The sequence below is a fragment of the Micropterus salmoides genome, unplaced genomic scaffold (genome assembly GCF_014851395.1).
Source record: "Micropterus salmoides isolate LMB-PRFRI ecotype aquatic unplaced genomic scaffold, ASM1485139v1 Ms_hic_scaffold_20, whole genome shotgun sequence".
NCBI classification, from domain to species: Eukaryota; Metazoa; Chordata; class Actinopteri; order Centrarchiformes; family Centrarchidae; genus Micropterus; species Micropterus salmoides.
In genome coordinates this window covers 13180815-13202012 of record NW_024041151.1, presented here as the reverse complement: position 1 = coordinate 13202012, position 21198 = coordinate 13180815, and the positions used below count along the sequence as shown (strand labels likewise).

Genomic DNA, 21198 nt, shown 5'->3' with positions numbered 1-21198 from the left:
AGGGCCAATTTGTCAACTTGCCCACAGCAATTTCATTGAAAATCCACACTTAAAATTATGCTAACCAAAGACATTGCCTTTCAGAAAAGAGGCTCTAAGTAAATAAGTCCTCCTGGTTATAAAATAAAACACAACGGCTTATCTGTATTGCATCCCTTTTCTTCATTAAAAAGCAGTGGGAAATCTTGGTGTGATTTTTTGTCTTTGATTAGTTTCTTTTCATCTCTGCATACACACATACCATACAGACATACACAAACATTGGAAATGCATGCAAAGAGAGATGATGCTGGAAAGACATATGGGGCTGTGAAAAGCATAGCAGTTATCAAAAAAATAGCCAAGACCATGCATCGTAAAGACAAACTTTCCACACGGGGGTGCTATACAGTATGTGGTTTATACAATCTGAGTCTTAACACAAAACATCACATCAATAATTCCTATGGACTACTGACATGCTTGGTAAAGTTTTACGTAACCTTAAAACTTGGTTAATGCACTTTAAAAATAATTTGCAGCTTTTTTTCCCCCCTCTTTTTTTGTTTTAAATTGCCTGTGTCCTGCTCCTCGTGGTCTTTGGGTTAAAAGACAAGGAAGTGGACAAACTGAGCTAAACGAATGGAGGGCAAACAATGCAAAAGAAAATTTAAGCAATTTTCCATTTTGCATTTTTACTTCTCAAAAAGAGGATAAAGAGTGCATGCACAGAAATGAAACCTAAGTACATTAGACTGTAGTGGGGACTTTGTTAAACATTGCAAGAGACCAAAATGACCAGCCTGCAAGTGCTGAGACAGACAACAGCCTCAACATTGAACTACCGAAAAGAGAAAAAATTAAATTAAATAATTAATAAAAAACACTAAACAAATGTATGAATATGGACACAACCTGAGCTGGCAGGGTGGGAGAGCAGGGTGAGGTTACCTCTCCCAAACACTACTCACCTGCCAGATTGACAATCTCTGTGGTCAAAGAATAATGTAAGAGTTACAAAGTCACCCCATGCTCTTGGAAACAACACGGAGGACATGTTTTGCTCTCCATTATTAGTGGTGAAGTTGCTCCTTCAGAAACTGATGTTAGATCAGATAACAATGAATGGGTTTTGATTACAGCTGATTTATGCTTAGAGTCCAAGAAAACATCACGCACAATATACAGCATTTTGCTTTGAGGGGTGACTCCTGACCTGGACAGAATATTATGGGATTGTTTTTTTCAAAATTAATCATTTTAATCAATTAATTTAAAGAGGCAAAACTACACAAACTCTCAAATACTTAATCAGCATGTGACACGCATTCATCTCCAGGTCAGGATAGCTGTAGCAGCAAGGTTTTTATATATTCACAGACTGACCTGGTTAAAGGATCGTTCCACGATGGTGCTGGCACACAGAACCTGAGACTGGGGCCCTGCTGTCTTTATGTCCTGCAGGTTCTGTTCCCGGATCTACAAAACAACAACATTTTAAGTCATTAAAGAATGATAAACATGCAGTGCACCAGGAGCCTTCGACAGTCTTTGTTTCACAAAAGTAAAGACATAAAAACAACAAAAAGAAAAAAAAAAAAAAAAAAAAAAAAAAGTGTAAACTGTTATACCTTATTCCTCATTTCCAGGACATCTTTTGGGTTGGTGTTCATTGGGATGAACTGATTGGCTACGGCAGCCTGGCGGAGTCCGTCTTCCTTTGTCCACTATAAACGCGACATCAAGTGTTTAAAAAAAGAAAACAACTAAAACCAGATATACTGAATGACATGAAAAACCAAAGCACAAAAATAGATTCAGACAAAATACTATGCAGGCTTCACAACACAAGAATCATGCTGAACTGAAATGGACAAAGTTGGATGGCTGTAAAAAGGTTTGACCGTAAAAAGTGAACCAATGATGAGACATTTGGGAAAAGATGTGCAAGACTCATTTATACTTTTGTAAATTTTGTATGAGGCTCATATTATTATTACCTACATCGTCTCTCTGAGGCTTACTTATCAACCGATTATATTACATAGTATTTTCCCCAGTAGGTATGATATCATGTAATTGGCTCTCGTGTGTTTGATTTGTGCAGTGAATTTTCACAAACTATACTGGAGCAGGACCTAAATTATTTAAAATTTATGGAGAGTTGTAGGACTGTGGTGATGTCTGATAGATTGCACAATTAATGTGTAATTTTACTGAAAAACTATTGAAAGGTCACAAAAAAGGAAGCAATTTTTACAGAAATGCTCAAAAACTCAAAATTAGTATTTGTAGACTATGCAACTTGTTGCAAGCATTATAAATCAAGCAAATCTGTAATTCATTTCACACACTTGATGCTAAAACCCTAGAAACTCTCATATAAACCTGCACAAAGCACTGCAAGTGAGAAGTGAAACCAATATTTACAAATTGTGCTTTTACGTGCTCTCTGACATCTTAGTACGTTTTGTGCAAAGGAGCTGCATAGGGATGGGGTTCATTAATTTTTTATCGATACCCTTATGATGCCATTCTTTATCCATACCACTATTGATACTTTACTGTTATTTAGTGATGGTTATTTGGTAAGACCAGACCCAACATGCAGGCATGGAGGTAGGCCTGCACGGTATGAGGAAAATATTCAATGTGCGATAACGTTATATATTGAGATGACATATCACTTATGCGTATTAGCTGCCTGGTTGTTTTTAAAGGAGGAGCGGCTGGTTTGTCTCAGCCAGCAGCTGAGTTTTTAAGACTATAGACCAGTCTGTGCTCCAGACATTTCTATTTAGCTTGTTTTTAACATTTGGCTAATGCCAAGCTTGCGTTAGCTATTAGCTCATACAGGATGAGATACTGAGGGCAGAGATGATTTAATTAACCATTTCTACATGTTTAACGTTACCTTACAGACAGGTGTATTGATAAAGTATTTTCTTTTTACTTGCGAAGGTTTTATCGCACGTAACGTTACTTACAGTAACGAGCGTAGCTGTCATCACCTAACCTTATAGTAGTTTGGAGCTAACTTAACCCTCTCCGTAACGTTATTCCACCGCAACGGCGCAGCCTCTCGCTCTGCTGCCGCTTGTGTGCGTGTGTGTGCCGACAGAGAGCAGGCAGAGACTGCAGCCTGATGATTTTCTTATCCATTGCGTTTCAAATTAAATTAGATTTGACGCTCCAGACTTAACGTTACATCATCACCTGCAAGTCTCGATAGCAGTATCGATAAACCTTATTGATTTTCGGGTTTTGAGAAATTTTGGATCTGTGTCCTTTTGGAAACTGGTCTCGATCCCCATCCCTAGAACTGCAGAATGTTTCATGTGTATATTGGATATGAGAAGGGGTTTATAATTCTTTAAGCTGCTGAGAAGTAAACCTTGTCTGGAAGGTTTTAGGAGCCCACGGAGAAAAACACTTATGTTTTTAAAATCCTTCAGATAGTTATACGCCCTTTTTGGCTTAATATGCATGTGTGTTGGTGAAGCACAGTCAGAAACTGATAAAGAGACCTTGTGCATGACGAGAAGATGCATGGACTGAAGCCTAACAGTGTATTTGTACTAGTGAAATCCATTTGTCATCATCATTGATATACTATTGGACTGAAAAAACAAACAGAAGAAGCACACTGGCGATCAACTGAAAACATCACAGAATGAGAAAAAAGGGGGTAAGGGAGGGAGAAGAGAGGGGCGGGTGGTGTCAAGAGGTGAGGGGGAGTGAGGGATGGCTGGGTGGGTGACTGAGATGATGAGTCTGGCTTACGAAGCGAGAGTGGCAGTGAGGGGTGAGCTGGCATCACCAAAGTCATTTCCCAGGCTGATACACAACAACAAGGACGACAGAGATAAGAGAGAAACACACCCGAGGACACTCGCCCACAAAGCCACTGTCAAAACGCGACAAAGATAATGTAGCTTTCCTGCACAGGATGGAAACCTTTTATTGTATTGTTATCTGATGTTCTCCTCTTAATGTGAAATAGCCCCTTTACTTTTTAGATTGTTTTTGTAAACCTGGTAATGCTCAGCATGATTGAGGGAAATAAAGTATGTACCCATTTCTCGCACGAAACTGAATGAGCAGCGGGTGAACATACAAATAAAATTTTCAGCTTTCATGCAAAATATTTTGTTGAACCTTTTTTAAACTAGGCATGTACTTCACAGCGGAAAGCATAAGGTTATGACTTCATTCCTGTGTTTACTTTAAGCTTGGCTGGTTTGCTGCCAAACGGGGTACTAGATGAGGAAGGGTTTCTGGATGGAAGTAGCCGGGTTGGGGTTGGTTGAGAATGAGATGAACATGTAAACGCGATATACTCACTGAGAAAGAGTCTCACAACACAACATTTCCTACTTTCCCAACAGGAGATAATTTATCAAAATCAGGTCAAACTCCATGGCTTTTTTTTTTTTTTTTTTTTTTTTAATTGTTGCCCCCCCCCACCACCCCATCCCCAAACAAATCCACTCATGCAGGACTTGAGGTGAAATCAGAAGCTATAGAGAATATAAATAATAGAGAAAACAGAAACATACAACTGGGAGCAGTTGAAGGTGTTTGAGAATAACAATTAGAAAGCAGGCTACATATTGCTTGCCAATGAAATTTAGCTTTGATGATTAATAGTATAAAGTATTTTGTTTTATCAATTGTCTATAATGCATCTAATATTATTCTAGTAATTAAAATCTTTCAGTAAGAGACATGCCACCTCCCTCATATGCAGGCAATGTAAATCTTATAAATGCGTTTTGAGCAGCCCACAAAGCAAACACACACTTAGAAGGCAGTGGTAGATGGCCTTAATTCGCACTGTACTTTTTCCATTTACCCCTTTCACCGAATCATGATTGAGAAACAAAGTTACTTCAAGATGCAAAGACAAAAAAAAGTGTGTACAACGGGTGTCGGTGAGCAGAAGTGTGGTTAGCAGCAACGTCACCGTGTCTCGCCACATTCACCTGCCCACTTGGGGACTCATGCCACACCCCTGCTGCTCGCTCCTCTGGGAAAAAATGTCAACACCAACAATGCATTTCACTACTACACATGCAGTGGGGCATGCTGTGGGCAGCTGGCCCGGCATCATGAAGCATTAGGAGACCAGAAGGGAAAAAGAGCAAAGGGGGCCAGAAGAAAGTTACAGCTATGCTTCAAAGTAATTACTGTGGGTGGGTTAATAGGACATCTGAAATTACAGAGTGAGTGAGCCTAAAAACACCTAAAAGTAGTGAAAAGCAAGATTATACTGACTTCCACTTTTAGCCTAGCGTTTAAATAAAAAAGGCTCTCCACGCTGTCCCCAGAACCTCAGGATGCCGACCACCTACCCGTTTCCACCAACAAGGTAGCTGTAAAATCTATACTATGAACAATAAGGTAGGCACAGACCAAGCAGTTGGTTATACAGCTTGGCACGCAGACACCAGACGAGAGAGACTGCAGCAAGGGTTTGACGTGATCGTGTGTTATGTTCGTCCACACCTTAGGCTTCGACTTGGGGCTGCTGCCGTCGGGCCCGTCCTCGCAGGGCTCCTCGGGCCGGCCGCTGGCATTGAGCCAGCGGGTCTTGTCACGCTGGCCGCGCTGGAAGCTGTGCTTCAGCGGGGAGCGAGCACCTGAGTCACTGTCCTCCCCGTATGAGTAACCACCGTGGGCGGAGGGAGGTATCTCCACGTCACTGTACTTTTTAGCTTTGTCTCGCAATGCCGGGCAGCGGTAAGGGTAACCCGTCCTGTAGCCCTGGGAAACAACAACAGGGGTTATCAAATGGCTAATACAGTAAATATCTAGCAGTGTTAAAAGAGACACTATGTTGTGAACACATTCTTCTTCTTCTCACAAACAAAACATTTAATTTGTAGGCACGAAAAACACCCTTGTTCAATTCAATAGTTTACTGCTACAGCCTTACTTTGTCTGGTATGACCATTATGGTAGCTAATGTTAGCAATCTATCTAAAGTTTGCCATTTTATTGAAATGTTGTTTGAAATTGCTTAACAACTTCTACAAATAAAACCGTTCACAAAAGTCAAATATGACTCCCACGCAAAATCCAAACATTCGGCACAGTGTTTAAGTTAGAGGTTAATATTTGTACTGATTGAATAAATTCAGCAATTTGGAATAATTCATGTTTTTGGATTAATTATGGACGTCAAGTCATCAAACAGGTGAGGTAGTAACCTGCTCCCACTGCCCTGTGGAAGGGGCTATCCCATTTGTACCTACCAAGTTGTCGAGCATTCTCATAAGAGCCTCAAACTCCTGCTCCCCGACTAGCCACTTGGGATGTGTAGAGGACCCGTCGCCGGCTGGCTCCGGGACCCGTGGGCGTGCCTTGTATTTGCCCGGGTCCAGCATCAGCAGATTATCTGGCCCTCCAGCGCTGACCAGTGTTCGCACCTGAAAGAAATTGTGGGAGGGGAAACAGACAGACAATGCACAGACAGGATCCAGAATACAGAAAGAAAAGAAAATGTGGACATGAGGACACACACACACCAACATGAAGAAAGATGAACATATATAAAAATGTGGAGAGACAAGGGACAAAGACAATTGTTATGAAAAATGCAGACAAACATATGGTGCCAAATACAACAACCCAAATAAAAATACACAGTTCTAAAAATCATACCACAATGATGAGTAAACGTGATAATCCTTTTGTAAGGGTTTAATAAGATTATTTGATTTTTTTTTTCTTTTAATGTCTATGTGCTAGTATCTATTGCTAAGTGATATTTCAGAGGAAATGTCCTTTACAGAGCTCAGTGTGCGTCCTACCTGGATCTCACAGGCAGTAACCAGATTGTGGATGTAATAGAAAGCTTCCTCCACGGTTTCGCCTACAGACACCAAACCATGGTTCCTCAGGATGAGAACCTGAGACAGAGGGGAAAAAAATCACAACTTGGCAAAGAACAACCACATGTAATAATGAAAAAAACAACTCATTCTCAAGTTATAACATCTAAATGTAGCAGGTTTTCATAATGAACCTTACATTTCAAATGGAAGCGGTATTTCTCTTGTTTACATTATCATGTTTACATAGACCCTCTAGGGTTGGGCGACAAGGTGAATATATCAGCTATGGGCGATTGGCAGAGCCCATTGCCAGTTGTGTTTTTTAGGGCAAATTTTTAGGCTGATTTTATTTTAATGGTCTGCCTCCAAAGAACGAGTGAGAGCCATGCTCAGCAACAGACTCTCCTTCAGCAAGCAAACCAAGCAGCACAAAGAGGCCAGCGACTTCACAGAGAGTCACAAGGGGAAAACAAGTAGTAACAGTTGGAAACTTATAACACACACTCTGCTGTTACCTTGCTGTTAGGCCCAAGGTTCCTCTGTATGAGAGTAGTTTCTTCCTCATCCACCAGTATGCCGTGGTAGTCATGATAGGCTACCTCCCCCAGGGACAGTGCCTCGGGGGAGATGGGCAACAGGCCGCATTTCATGGCGGACACCTGCAACCCAACACACAACATGTGCCATAAGACTGTAATGTATCCATGTCTGTGTGTGTTAATTGAGTATAAATTAGTCTGTATACACGGTCTCTTACCGCAGCACCCGCGGGGGTGTGTACATGTACGATACACTTAACATCGGGCCGTGCAGAATAGATGGCAGAGTGGAGAGTGAAGCCAGCCTGGTTCACCCCGAGATTGGTGCTGCCCCGGTCCACTATCTCACCTTGAAGGTTTATCTTCACCTGGAGAGCATGGCAGACAACAAAAGGGTCACTCAAAGCAACAGGTGCACGTTTAGCTATGAATCTCATGCAGACAACTACGGACTTTTTTCAACATATTTTATCACATTAGAAGTGAAATAATCTAACATAAGAAAATACATGCAGTTCTAATAGAGGTCAGCACAGATTCTCACCAGACTGGAGGCTGTGACTTCACTGTACAGGAGCCCAAACGGGACAATCAGGAAGCGCTCCTGCTCTGAGTTCACCCTGACCTAAAAGAAAACAAATCACATTAGATTACAGTGTTAATGGAAATTGGCTCCAATTGAGCTGAGCCAATTCATAAATACAAGGCTGTTCACCAGCACAAAAACATTTTCTTAAAGCCCATAAAAGAATGATTCAGGAATGCATGAAATGAAAATTCAGTTCAGTCAACATGGTCGGTTGAATTATTGAAGAAGAATCTTACTGTGAGGTGGTTGTAGATGAGCTCGGACCAGCCAAATAAGTCAGCGAGCCGATAGAAGGCAGCCAGCTTGCAGCGAAGCAGCTTCTCACCCTTGTCATAGGAAATAGAGTCGGAGCCACGCAGATCATTCACTGGAGTCACCATACCTAAACCTGAAGGGAAGAGATAGGTCAGATAGAAAATCCAGGGTTGCTTACATGAATCTGTCCAGAAAAAATAAGAACCATCCTGATTCCTTGCTAGCAGGAAAGAGAAAAAAATCTGACTTACAGATAATAACAATAAGATGGAGTCTGCTTAGTGAAATCCAACTGGACTCTTTGTCCGTAAATTAACTTTGGCGTACACTGTATTACTCATTGTGAGCACAGACATAGCAGGGCTGAGGTCAAAAAGTCGCACACACTCATTCTCTTCTGTGCTTACTCATGTTGAGTGCCGCCATGCCTCCTTGTGGGGCAGCGGGATACATGGAAGGCATACTGGTGGTCATGAAGTCTGCGATCTGCTGCAGAGCCAACAGGCTAGTGGGCGTCTTCCCCTTCTTCAGCTGATCCTGGATCATTGTCTCCAGCTCGTCGCAGAATGCCTGCCGGTCATCCATACACACACACACACACACACACAAATGTAAGGGGAAAAAAACAAAACTGTTTTGTTTTTGGGCACAATGACCCAAAAACAGAAAATGCCTCAAACTGGCTTGTCTGAAGCGGAGAGACTAGCGCAACTTTAGAACCAACATCCATCATTTAGGGAATTTAATATCCTGACACTACGTTTGAAAGCTTTTAAACAACCACCCCATTGTTTTTGCATATTTTAGCCTGATTACTTTCTGACAGCATGCTGCAGTGTTTACTGACCATTCAGTCAGTCCCTTTTGAAATATTAATTTTAGGGGTATGACGAGATCTCGCAAGATTAAATTATGAGCCTCTAACACATCTATATTATATTATCTCGTCAGGTAAAAAGCTGTCTCACGAGACTCACGCAAATGACATTTTTCCACATACTGTCAAGCAGCCACCCATTATTTTTCTCATGCAGTGAAATAAAAATGTATAACTGATAAAATAGACTCACAGAGCTAATTAACTCCGGCCAGCTGATTGACACCGGCATACGAACCTGCTCACGCTGTGAGTCCAGACCTTTTTATACAGTCAATGGTCCAGACAGCTGTGACAAGTGGTAACGTAACTGGTAGAGTTTTGCAACATAAACGGCTAAAAATTTAAGCGCAGCCTTCTCTGGTTGGGACTGTGAGCTGCACTTTATCATAGCTGCTGAAGTTAATGTGTGTGGATCTATAGTGAGATTTCTGCCTGATCCAAAGCGTTTCATTTACTTTTGGTTTCACATGCAACATGCAGTCCCAAACTGCGTCGGTCAAACGGTCTGAAGGGGATAACGTTACTACCAGCGGATCAATAACGTAATGCACAGCAGAGTATAGGGCAGGTAGACTTCTCATTAAATGTTATTTAATAAATATTCTGCCTTTTCTCTGGACATGTCAGAGAACATGTCCAGATCTTTGGGAGAAATTCTAAATGAGGCAAAAGTTTTGAACATGAGCAGAAAATATGCACAGGAACTATTAAAAGTCCAGGAGTTTATAACTGAATTAAAATTTAAAAATAAATAAAAATGCATCAAAAAAAATGTATCATTGAGGTGAAAAGGTGCCACATTTAAAGAGGTTACTTCCCCAAACAAAGACACAAAGAAGAGGGAAGACTAAATCATGAATCAGCAGGGATGATATTACATGAGAAAAGTTGATCTACAGGAGAAACAGATCTGAAAGCAACACAGAATGACTGAGAGCTGCACTGACTTACATCTGTTATAGCTATAGATTTTGAATCGTCACCTGCCACCTAACTTTTGTGTTTCTCTTGTATAAATAAAATTTATACTTGGGCAAGATACCCCGAATTGCCCCTGGCGGCTGGTCCGCCAGTGTATGTGTGAATGATAGTTTTGAGCACTTAGGCTCAGTGAATGAATGTGTGTGAATGCAGATGTAGTGTAAAAGTGCTTTGAGTGGACGAAAAGACTAGAAAGGCGCTATACAAATACGGAGCATTTACATCACAATACAGGAAAGAAAGTGTTAAATGCTCAAAAATTTCATATGGTTCATCATAAAAGATTTCTTTAAAATAGTGTTAAAATCTTGTCCCGTCTCGAATCCAATCTCGACGGTTAAGTGTCACGTCACACCCCTAATTAATTTCATCATGTTATAAAACTTGCAAAGATGTAAAACATGCTTAACCCATAATGAGGTCACACATGTGTGTATATATAAACTAATTTGAAAGGTGTCCTATAAAGTAATAATGTAACCTGACACCCTCATTCAAGTTTCAAACATTTGCAAGTAGCTCCACCTAAGTATGCTTAGGTTACTTAAGTTACATGAACATTAAGTATGCTGTTCAACAGACAGCATATTGGCAGACAGGCCATCCAGAAAGTACACACATTAGTGTACACTCCAGTTTATTAGGTACATCTGGCTAAATCTAATGTGATCAACAGTCCTGCAATAAATCCTCCCTTCATGAAGGTTGTAATGTTTAGTTTTTGTTTTAGAGAGCTGTTGACTCAGGACGTGAACACATCAGTGCTTTTCATACATACAATAGGCCTTTAAAACAGTGCTGGTCAGCTGGTCACAGAGACACTGTTGATGAGGAATAAACTGGATCCATCATGTGATGTTAAGCAGGCTTCCACCTTTACACTAAAGGAGCCTATTCATATTTTAAAATGCTGGTTGTGGCAGTGTGCTTTTATCAACTCTGTGAGCACAGTATTTTGTCAGTTATTGTAATGAATGTACAGCAAGTGTAGTATATTCTATAATATGTGAGTGATTTGAATGCATCTGTTCCACTGACCGGGCTCTGTAGTATCATGGAGACCCTTTTCCTCTGCTCCATCATGTTGAAGTCCTGCCGCAGGTCGGGTGCCATGTTTCTCTCCCTCTGGTACTCCGGACTGCTCTCATCCACTCGGTCAAAGTACCGCTCCTTGTGGGGGGCTGTGGTGGGAGGGGGGGCAGTCACCACACCGGCACCTGACTCGCCGTTCATCCTGGGCAGGCCTCCTGTAGAGGGGGGTGACACAGATGACCTTTGAACTTTCCCCCCCATCAGTTAAACACAAAAAGTTAATGCACTGTTATTAAATGTCTCCCTAAATCCAACGTTTTTCAGAACACGTTTTCCTGTTAGAGGTACATTAGGTCTATCCCATGGCCCACAGTCACACTGTTACACAACATAACTTTTAATAATGATCAAAATTAAGTGTCTGTGGGGTGGAATGATGATGACTGGACAAACACCAGGCTGTCACTCAAGTACATTGTTTTATGGGACAATACAGTCTAAGTTGAAAGTTAAACTCCATGCTCAATAAAAATATGATTAGATGCATCAGTGGAAAAACATGTATCGCAATATACATTACCCCAAATCAAAATGATATAAAACATATGAATATTTTAACTTTGTATACTGTCTGGGGCGGTGATAGGCAGTGGATAAGACACATGCCTTTGGTGTGAGAGACACAGGTTCAATTCCCTATGGTGACACATCCACCAATGTGTCCCTGAGCAAGACACTTAACCCCTGGTCGCTATGAATAAAAGCATCAGCTAAATGAATAAATGTAAATGTATGTCTGCTTTATACTTTAGGGCTTGTGTCTTAAATATTTAGGGGAGGTCTATAATTGTCATGAATTAATAATAATAAAAAAAGTATAAGTATAAGAAAAGTATAGTAGTAGTAGTAGTAGTAGTAGTAGTAAGACGCTGCGAGAGGGACGCAGAAATTTTCCCTGACCATAAGGGGGAAATGAGCATCACCAGTCATAGACCAGAAAGCCAATCACACAGACCACACTCTCCCCTTCTTGATCATGTGATCACTCTTCCAAGCTCAGAGGGCTTTTTCTTTATTGATTTCCACAATGTGTTTCCCAGAATCACAACACCAGTCAACTGCCAAAGGCTGGGCAAAGGAAAGTCAAGCAAAAAATATAGCCAAAGGTCTCTTCCCATTCAGCTTGAAAACATCAACAAAACTCTTAATTATAACTCAGTAATTTCTAATGTATGTTGTGGACATAAATATTACTTTATACCTAGGAATCAATAACTGACACTTAGCTCAAACATTACCATGTATTCCCTTCAACTGACAGCAGCAGGGAGGGGATTTAGAGACATAAAGAGAATAGAGAGACAGATTTCCTATAGATCCATGTCCATCCAGCTGGCTAGGTGCATGTGAGGATAAATAGTCTCCGCCTGTCTGTCACAGCAGCACAGATTACTCAGGCACCGACTCTGAAGGACACACACAGACTTACGAACATAGGGAAATGTGTCTGTGCAAGCATGCATGGGTAATGGAGGCAGTGGGGGTGCTCTGGCAGAAACTGATGCAGCCCATTAGTCTGCATCAATACAAATGTTCAGCCAAAACTACCATGACTACTGCAGACCAAACCCAAAGCATCCAGTATCACACTGAGAGCTGACAGAGCTGCTCTCTGTTTCGACCCACTTTTATTTCTGTTCTGAGATTTTCCACAACATCAAACCAAACATTTTCACAAATCTCAGGTCACCTACTCCAAACAAGGTTTGTGTGTGTTTTTGTGTGTTCATGCTGTTTAGCTAATTCTAGGCCAAAAGTGTTTTGTCCATTTTCACCACATAAACACATTAAACAAAGGGAAATGAAATGATCACAGCTTAACATTGTAGAGAGAAGGCTGATGAAAAAAATAAAAAGTTTTAAAAGTTTTCAGGATGACTGGTAACAAATGGACAGGATATAATACTTGCATTTTATGTCTTTTTTTTTTTTTTAAATAACAGATCGAAAAAAGTGTGTTCTTTCTGCTCTCCACCTACCATTTGTTAGTAATTATTTTAAAATCAATATAATAAAATTATTTACTGATACTTTGCTGAGCTAGGCCAGTTAACATTTAGCAGGGCTGGTTTGGCTGTTTCTTCCCCTGCCATAACCACATTCAATCTTTTTTTATGTAATATAACAAACTAAATTGCCATGATGTTAATTCATCATCACGGATATATGTCATTTACATGAAACAGCTGGGATTTTAGAGGCTGTTTTATTTGGTTATTAGTGTTGTTCTGTAAGTAATAACTGCAAATTTAACATGGTATACATTTCTTCTATAGCATAAAAACACTTGTTTACAGTCTGGTCTTAAATTTTATTTAATATGTAGTTACTGCATTTAGCGTATCCTATCATAGGGTCATTCTGGATCAAATATTCAACATCTCACTTTTTCAACACTTTTTATTGAGACAAATATTAAAATGAAATACTCTATGAATCCTTACGATGCATGCAGGATATCCATACTGTGTCCAAGGAGCTGGGAGTTGGGGTTGAGACCCAAGGTCGTAAATCGCAATTACAAAAGAACAATAAGAAATCCAAGCTGCTTAATGTCTCTGCAAACATTCAGCAAGGAAAACTCTCTGTTTCTGTCTCACTCATGTGATTAGAACATCAGTTATTGACACAAGAATAAGGACATGAGCAATTAGCTCTGGTACCAAATAATGTCATTAGGGAAAAACAGAGTTCCCATCGCTGGCCTGTTATTAATACAAACGTAACTCCAGGCACTGCAAAAATCAGCTCAGATTAGAGAAAATTAGCAACAACAGTGTTATGCACATCAAAATCTGCCTCCGAAACTCTTCTTAAAAACGTCACACTTAACAAATACAAGTTTATAGTGTTAGATACAGGTGGGGTTGGTATGTCTAATACTTCAAAGAAGGTACAACAGTACAGTCTCTGCAACCCTTCCAAGACTGGCCAATGTCAGCCTGGTTTACAGAAACAGCATCTCAATGCTTCTGGACAGCAAGTCTGATCTCATTCCATTTGGTCTGACTTGTTTATGCTGCATTTGCTGACAGTTGTTCATGTTGGTGTTCATTGCTGGCGGCAACGAAGCAAATCAAACATGTCTGCTGACAACGGGACAACCAGAAAAAAAAAAAGTGGCAAAACCCTAAAGGATTAAACATTCATGCTGTTCTCCCATTGACCTTTGTTGTTTAGAGAGAACATACTTGTTTGGAAATCCATCTGAGGTGAAAACAAAGTGTTCAGTCTTTTCACTAATATATCCAATAAACACCAGAAGGCCATAGAGCCCTCTATTTGTTGGTATTTCAGTGTGGGGAAAAAATAAAATGGTATGGTAAAACTGGTATTTTATCATTTATCACTCCATTCACAGTCTTTGCTAAGAACTGAGCACACACATTATAACATTAATAACTTCACAACTTTTAATTTCTCACGATAGAAACAGTGAAACTGTTAAAACAGTATCCATTTGCCATCCTCAGTGGCCTAAAATAATAATTCTGCCATTAGTTAATATTACTGACCCTTATTTTAAGCGCCAGACAGTGATGTCTTCAATTTTTTTAAGAGCTTCTGGGTTTTACCTTGTAAGATCATAGGATGTAACATTTTTAGAGATGCCAATTATGGCTGCTATTGCTGCCAAAAGCAATACAAAAGGTTTGGAGGTATACTGACGTTTCATCTCAAGAGTACAAGCAATTATTTTAGCACTAAAAAACTGAATTTTGGCTTGATATCAACTTGCTCACAATGCTCTCTATGCACTGAAGTGCTGCAGGAACTGTGTAATAGGATCCTTAACCCTGTCTGTAAGCAGCCATCAGCACCACACTGCAGTGCACACCAGCACAGAACGTGCCAACACTTGCAAATACAGGGTGAACGAACCATAAGTATTTGTTAAAGTATCTCTAAAACTGCAGGAAGGAAAAAGATCAAAGAGGGGCAACAGGAGCGAAGATGAGGGTATCAGATGATGTGCACAAATTATCACTTTCAAATATTGTCTTGTTTTGTGGTCGCTGTCAGTCTAATCACCTCAGTGTTAGAGTGAACAAAGCAAGGGAATGTTACAGGGGTATACATTATGCCTTATTGTGCATTAACAAATATTAGTAACAGAGTTTAATCAGGTCACTTCGACCGCCATCTCAAGGAGCATTTGTTTGAGTAAACTCATTTCTTGCTGCACTCTGCCCTGCCAAACGTTAACTGAAACACTCCAGCTGTGCAATACTAGACACCATTCCAGCATGAACATCTCTAGAGCATCTTTTTCTATGGTGTAAACTACTCTAAAACAAATATTGTGGATACTGTAGCAATAACAGTCATAGACGCAGGAAGCTTTCTCCAAAATGTGGTCATCTCACAACCACCTGCGCCCCCGCCTCACCAGACCCCCCTCCCATTTTTCCTCATCTCTCCTCAGATATGTATGTGCAGGGGCTTGGCTAGCTTCCACTCATGTTAAGAGTCACTATGGAAACCAAACACGTTACCATGGAAACACAGGACTACCTTTAAAGATTACTATTATGTAAGAGTAGCTGTAGGCCAACATTACGCTGCAAGCCGGTCAGAGTCACAAGGCACACACCTCCAAACTAACGTGGTACTCATTTTCCATCTGTTTCAACATGTCAGAAGTCAAATATACACTGACTTAAAAACATCCCATTTGTTTTTGATTAGGATGAAGTCATGTTGTGGAGCAATATTTGTTTAATTCGAGCATGTGACTAATTTAATACATATGTTAGTTCACAAGGTTACTACAATAGTCTTAGGAATTCAGTGACATGGAATGAGACTGGTGTGCACTGTTTTATAAATGCACCTGTTCTGTATGAAGACCGAAACTAAGAAAATTCTACTGTGTTTGGAAATGCCACTGTGCATCAGAAGCACTTGTCACTGTGCATAGGTTAAGGGTAGAGTCACATCCATACTACCTTGGGACAAGTCAAGACAACCAGAAGGGGCTCATCTCGTCCACCTGAACTTTCTTTAGCAGAGACAGAATCAACTATTACACCATTAACAAAAATGCAGTAACGGTACAAATGGAATATCTTGTGAATGCTTCTCTCCCTAAAGGCAGGTTCACCCTAGCTTCCATAACCGCACCCATTAAATAATCTGTATTGGAAAGTACCCTGTCCTCACTGAGAGGAACCATGGGTGTGCCTAAAGCTGCAGCTCATGCACCACCCTGCAAATGCTGGAGAATTTAAGGCAGCAGAATTGTTTTTTCTGACCTGACCAGCACTAAGAGTCCTGTGTGTTTGAGGGGAGAAAAGTGCATAAGAGGGTTCTCCACAGTTACTAAATAATAATAACAACTGTTTTTTAAGCTCCTATTTAAACCAAGTCAGTTATTGGGTAAGACCCCTAACTTCCTAAATGTTGAATAATCATCCTTTGCTTTGTCCTTCTCTCTTTACTTATCTTCGCTTATGTACGCACTAATATACACTGCATTTTAACAGTTTCACACACACATCGAAAGCTGCTAATTCTGCCTCCATTGTCACTGTGGACGTGGGAAACCCTGGGAATGTAAATATCCGAGGGTTTTCTTGTCTCCAAGCAACAGAAAAATGTTGTAATGATGAATCAAGCGTCGCATTCATACAGTACAGTATATGCCACCTGCATCTGTGGGAGAAATTAGGCGACATTTTGTGGCCGCAAAACACTAGACCGATTACAATACCTCACAGAGGATACTACAAATCTTAGCTATACCATATGTGCTCATTGTGCTGCCTGTTTGAAAGCCACTGACAGCTCTTCACTTTGACCAAAGGTTGCATTCATGGAAAACTACTGGCTTAATAAGGAATATCTGACCATTTCTGTATCTCTCCGATACTGACAATGAGACATTCACACCCACATTTTTGCCATGGCTGGCCATGCTGTGTGGGGGTGAGCATGCTAGGTTTGAACTTCTCTCCAACAGAACGACACTGCCTCAGAGCCTTGCTGCAATCATGACTAATATTCACACTGGAATGCCTGTTTCGATAAATGAAGTGAATTAAATATCTGACAAATCAAGGTACTTCAATGGACAAAATGCAATACTGCCATAAAGCAATTCTGCTAATTGATTTGCTTACTTCAGTCTCAGGCAAAATGTCTGATAAACCCATTTACATCTGTCATTTCACAGCATGCAACATCATATTGCTCTTGTAGAAGAAAAGTCTACGTTTTCAGGCAGTAACTCTTAACCTCTTAATGTTAAACCCATAACTTGATGGACTTGTCTACCAGGACAATGTCTACCGCATACCCGAAAAGAGAACAGGATGCTGATGCATTAAATTAATTCATTTAAACCTTTATTTATCCAGGATTTTTAAAAAACTCCTAAATAAGAGATTGAATTTCTAGAGGAGTGAGTCAACTCGTGAACCTGCTATGACACCACTGAATATAGAGGTTTCCCTTCCCTGCAGAGGCCTCCATGAGCCAAGGATAGGAAGAGGAAAAGGTAGAGGGGCTGTATGAAGAGAAGCACCAGGCTCTCTGCTCTCCCACGGTGGCTGGCTTTTTTCTAAACTTTACAAGCGCCAGGCGTACATTGTACATATTTCAATTTCATCGTAATTTTCTTTTGAGAAACGGAAGCTTGCACTAAAAGCATCTTTTCTGCATGACTAAGCTCTCTGAAAAAAAGAAAGCAATCTGATAAAAGGGCCCATTTAGTTTGTTCCAAATATATGCCAATCAAGCAATAGCCATTCAAAAAGATCATTATGATGTAAAAAAAATTGTAATGGGGGAGAGGTGGGGGTGTGTACAGTTGGTGAAGCAGTTTTCAGACCTTCCAGAGAAGCACTCAGACAAGCCTCTTTATATCTCTGAGCTGAATGCCTGTCATTACTGGGGACGAAGAATCCAATGGCAACTGCTCTTTAGTGTTTGGTGTGTGCGTGCATGTTACAGACCCTAACTACTATGACTGGTAGGAATGCATCGGGTGTCATATTAGCATGGACCCGTGTATGGTCTTGTGCACCTGACATTAACTGACACACACACACACACACACACACACACAGAAGTTTTAGTGATTTACAACAAAACTAAAATACAGTGCTATACACATCACTTAAAGAAGGCAAGAAACGTTGGCCTTGTAGCAACATTGCTGGTGACTCCCTGCTTCAACTTGTGCCACTACCTTTCTCAGTATGAATATCATACCATACTGCATGCCATGACATTTTCCATCCATCGTCAACCGCTTATCCTGTGTACAGGGTCGTTGGGGGGCTGGAGCCAATCCCAGCTGACATTGGGCGCAAGGCAGGGTACACCCTGGACAGGTCGCCAGTCCATCGCAGGGCGCCATGACATTTTAATAACTTAAATTCCACAGTCCAAATACAAACATATCCTTGATTTGGTGAACACTGTTGAGCATTTAGAAGCTAAAAGGACCAGCTAGGTAGTTATAGCAGGTTTAAATAAAGATAAGCTAATTCAATTCAAACCTTGTCCACTCCAAAATAAAAGCCAAGAGACATTGATTCAAGTTTTATCTGAGAGACAAGAAAAATTGCTCCCCAGACAAAGCCAACGAAATGTTTTTTTAAAATAAATGTACTGCATTTAAGCTTCAACTTCAGAGGGAATATCTTCATGGGAAAGGTATTATCTGCTTCTGACTACTAGGGGTGGGGGGAGAAAAAAAACAAAAAACATAGATACAGCATAGTATCGTGATATTTGCCATGGCAATACTGTATCGATACACGGATGCCAAGTATCGATATTTTATTATATAAATTGCAGATGGGAGTTTTAACTTTTTGGTACTAGAATAATAAAATCTATTGCTTTTTTAGTCCACTAGAAAACTTAACAGGACCATATAGAGGACTGAAAAAGTGATGTGAACAAACAGAGAAATGTATCTTTTTAGATAAACAGATGTTGACAAAGTTAAAGTTACTTAATTGGAAGTTGGAAAAGGGTAATAAATTGCAATATATCTCAATATATTTAAAATCGCAATAAAATCGATTCGCAACATAAATATCGTGATAATATCATATCGTGGGGCCTCTGGTGATTCCCACCCCTACTGACTACCACAGCTCAGCCAGACCATTGTGTTGTGCTGCTGTGTTGTGGAGTGGCTTGGGGTTTATCTGGCTGTCGCATGTCATATGGGACAGAGTGGCGGAAGATTGCTCTGTGAAACAACACGCCCCTCCCTGTACAGTTTCCCTAGTCTCACTCTCTGGCCTGTACTATCATGTGTGCATCTGTATAGCATTCTGCTGACTAGACATTTGACCCAAACATTGCTATATGTTGACACGATCTTTAGTGACCTCTGTGGTGTGAATGGAAGTTCAAGAATAATTTCATATTTTCACATCTCTAACTTTAAAAAAAAGTCTCCTGAAACCATGCAAAGTGATCACATATGGGGAGGAAGGAAGGAAAGAGTGAAATAGAGAGAATGGACTTGAAATGAGGAACACATTTTCAGCTGCACTGCAGTCAAGGGTGTGGGCGTGGGGAGTGGGAGTAAAATAAACACTGCTCTGTATCTGGAGTGAGTGTGTAGTAGTGAAGTGTGCGTGGAGGGTGGCAACATGGAGCCAGACTGACAGAGCTAAGCTCCCTCCTTTGGGAATTTCACTCATTCTAACAGAATTACCAAATCCAGGGAGTTACCATCCCTTAACACACACTCAGACAATTTATCTTGGCAGTTTGGCTGTGCTAATCCTCATACAGTATGAGGGGGAAGGGACTTCACAGTGGAGAAAGAAGCCAGACACAGCAAACAACTTACTAGTTACGTTCTCCAGTTTGGGCCTAAAAACAAACAGTGTAAGACAGTAACACACATTAAACCCTTGTACAAACCTTGCACAGCATGTCACACACTCTCAGGTTATTATCGCTTCTGAATACTCCTACTGACACTCTTGGGACAACTGGGACTGCAACTAACACCTTATTTGATTTTTTTATTCATCTTTTAAATTTTCCATCTACTCTATCCAGTTTAAGTCTATTAAATGTCAGAGAGTGCAGTAGAACGCCCTTTGCAAGCTCCCAGAGCCAATGACATCGTGGACTTGCTAGTACTGCCCAAAACATGAAGATATTCAATTTATCTTTATCAAAAAACAGAAAAAGGACAAAAATCTCACATCTAAAAGCAGCAGCATCTAGATGCAAGAAATATTTGTTAATTGTCCTCAATGAATGATTGAATGGATTTTGGGCCAATCCATTCCACAATTAAGCAGTTTTAGGTAAGCATGATATAGCGTTATTGTATTTGCACTACTAATGTACAGTGTACTACCATGAACTATCGTTATACTGTATACTTGGAGTTCAATGCAATGCAATCATAGACTGTATATAAAGCAATGCAATGTTCAATACATTGCACTGCAAATACAAACCAAGACCTGGCTACTGTGACAACACAATTAATAAAGTACTATCTGAAGGCATGTGGCAAGGCGTTTCCTCTTATAGCCTAACGTTACTGCGAAAAGACAGGACGAAAAGTGATGAGGAAACTACTTTAAAAAATGAACGTGCACAGTTATTATAATGAAGGATATGGTGCCAATCTGGCCAACAGGAAAATGCTCCATCACTACAGAACTGAACACAGCCTAATTTCTCCTAAATTACATCAAAATACGCCCCGACAATGAAACAGACCAACAAAGTGCAGAAACACTAAGTTACATAAAGAAACGTATCGATTTGGGAAGCTAAATAATCCACTAAATAGCCTTGCTACAGTCACTGTGCGCATGTGAAATGCAAACAGTGCAACCACAGGCCTGCTCGGGCAGCAGGCTAACGAGACTTGGTCAAAACACACCGGGCACAATGTGGCTCTGGGCTGTTTTTGTGCGACACATGAACCGTCTGAGCGGAGGCGGAATCAGGCTAAAGCGTAGAAATAGGCTACTCGTTTAACAGTATGAAATTAAAAACGTGCACCGCGACCTCTCTGCAGACTCAAACATATTAGCAAAACAATGA

The 21198-nt window shown here is 40.5% G+C and overlaps 2 protein-coding genes across 15 annotated transcripts in view; both read right to left on the bottom strand.

The window, feature by feature from the left end:
* The window catches only part of LOC119914154 (zinc finger and BTB domain-containing protein 7C), a 203433-nt gene that overhangs the window by 57058 nt on the left and 125177 nt on the right, over positions 1-21198 (bottom strand). The gene's annotated exons all lie outside the window — the stretch shown is intronic.
* add1 (adducin 1 (alpha)) overlaps positions 1-21198 on the bottom strand; it is a 32472-nt gene that overhangs the window by 11009 nt on the left and 265 nt on the right. For 10 of the 14 annotated variants that reach the window (XM_038733211.1, XM_038733222.1, XM_038733214.1 and 7 more), the window contains exons 2-12: positions 11101-11309; positions 8609-8771; positions 8183-8334; positions 7902-7982; positions 7576-7725; positions 7334-7477; positions 6795-6893; positions 6237-6410; positions 5395-5745; positions 1611-1706; positions 1366-1458 (exon numbers count right to left, since the gene is read on the bottom strand). In XM_038733211.1, the coding sequence (XP_038589139.1) occupies positions 1366-1458; positions 1611-1706; positions 5395-5745; positions 6237-6410; positions 6795-6893; positions 7334-7477; positions 7576-7725; positions 7902-7982; positions 8183-8334; positions 8609-8771; positions 11101-11295 (1698 nt within the window). In that variant the 5' untranslated portion in view covers positions 11296-11309. The remainder of the gene's footprint in view (positions 1-1365; positions 1459-1610; positions 1707-5394; positions 5746-6236; positions 6411-6794; positions 6894-7333; positions 7478-7575; positions 7726-7901; positions 7983-8182; positions 8335-8608; positions 8772-11100; positions 11310-21198) is intronic. The other 4 variants (XM_038733215.1, XM_038733216.1, XM_038733225.1 and 1 more) reach the window with 1 other exon arrangement.